This window comes from Mustela nigripes, chromosome 12, assembly GCF_022355385.1.
Source record: "Mustela nigripes isolate SB6536 chromosome 12, MUSNIG.SB6536, whole genome shotgun sequence".
Taxonomy (NCBI): Eukaryota; Metazoa; Chordata; class Mammalia; order Carnivora; family Mustelidae; genus Mustela; species Mustela nigripes.
This window is the reverse complement of record NC_081568.1, coordinates 27,616,783-27,618,292: the sequence shown is the minus strand read 5'-3', so window position 1 is coordinate 27,618,292 and position 1,510 is coordinate 27,616,783. Positions and strand designations below refer to the sequence as shown.

Genomic DNA, 1,510 nt, shown 5'->3' with positions numbered 1-1,510 from the left:
AAAGAAAGAAAGAAAGAAAGAAAGAAAGAAAGAAAGAAAGAAAGAAAGAAAGAAAGCCACAAGAAATAACATGTGTTGGCAAGGATGTGGAGAAAAAGGAACTCTAAAAAACTGTAACTGGACATGTAAACTGGTGCAGCCTCTAAGGAAAACAATATGGCAGTTCCTCAAAACAATTATGAATAGAATTACCATATGACCCCGCAATCCCACTTCCTCGGTATATACCCAAAGAAAATGAAATCAGTATCTGAGAGAGATGTCTGCGTCCCCCTATTCAATGCAACCCTATTCACAATAGCCAAGATACGGAGAAACCTCTGTGTCCTTTGATTGAGAAATGGATAAAGAAGATGTGGAGTATATACACAATGGCATATTATTTCAGCCTTAAAAAAGAAGGAAATTCTGCCATTTGTGACAACATGGATGAACCTGAAAGCCATTATGCTAAGTGACATAAATCAAATGTAAAAATATAAATACTGCATAATCCCACTTATATGCCAATCTAAAAAAGTTGAACTTACAAAAGTAGATCTTAAGTGTTCTCACCAAACATACAAAAAATAAACTATGTGAGGTGATGGACGTGTCAGTTAATTCCATTAATTCCATATGGCAGTCATTTCACAAAGTATACATATATCAAAACATCACATCATATACATTAAATATATACAATTTTTAATTTATCAGTTATATCTCAAAAGAACTGGGGAAAAGTTTCCTCTTACCTCCAAAAGCAACAATGGATACACATACTTGACATCGATTTTAGGTTCCTTTTTGGTCAGTAATTTTTTTTTTATTGAGGGAAAATATACATGACATAAAATTTACTATCTCAACCATTTTTAAGGGTCCAATTCAGTGGCATTAAGTACAGTTACAATGCTATATAACCATCACCAGATTTTAAATTACTTAGTAAATCTTTTATGTAGAGTTCTTTTTCTGAGTGTATTTGCCATGGTGATGTGAATATGTTCTGTTGACATTTGATTCAGAGTAACAGATAATAAATAATGAAGATACATATATATATGTATGTATGTATGTGTGTGTGTGTTTGAAAGACTAAATTTTGCAAACTTTCCAGCACTATTATTCAAGCTGTATCTATATATTTTACCTCTTGTGCTTCGTGGGCTATTAACTGGTCCATTAACAGTCTCCGCCGTCTTTTCTCCCTTTGCTCTCTTGCAAAAGCATCTTCCTCAAGGCGCTTTTGGATTTTTTTAATATAGTCATCATCCGAATAAGTGTTTAACAAATCAGTAGTTGTCTGGCCTGCTGTATCTGCAGAAGTCTTGGAGGCACTAAGGATAATAGTTATTATTTAGATTTAAAAAAAACAATGCAGTTACATGCTCCTACTTTTGACTGACTATGGAGGAAGACCTCAGGAAAAGGCTCCTTTGCACGCTCTATGAACTTCCAGTAACTTTCTGAGGGCTTAGACCAGTGGCCCGGCTCTTACTGGGAGCTTGGCAGTTAAAAAATGACT

The 1,510-nt window shown here is 34.5% G+C and overlaps 1 protein-coding gene across 1 annotated transcript in view; it reads right to left on the bottom strand.

The window, feature by feature from the left end:
- Positions 1–1,510, bottom strand: part of SPEF2 (sperm flagellar 2) — a 173,060-nt gene that overhangs the window by 130,958 nt on the left and 40,592 nt on the right. Inside the window, exon 8 of the mRNA XM_059416314.1 lies at positions 1,136–1,322. Within this exon, the coding sequence (XP_059272297.1) occupies positions 1,136–1,322 (187 nt within the window). The remainder of the gene's footprint in view (positions 1–1,135; positions 1,323–1,510) is intronic.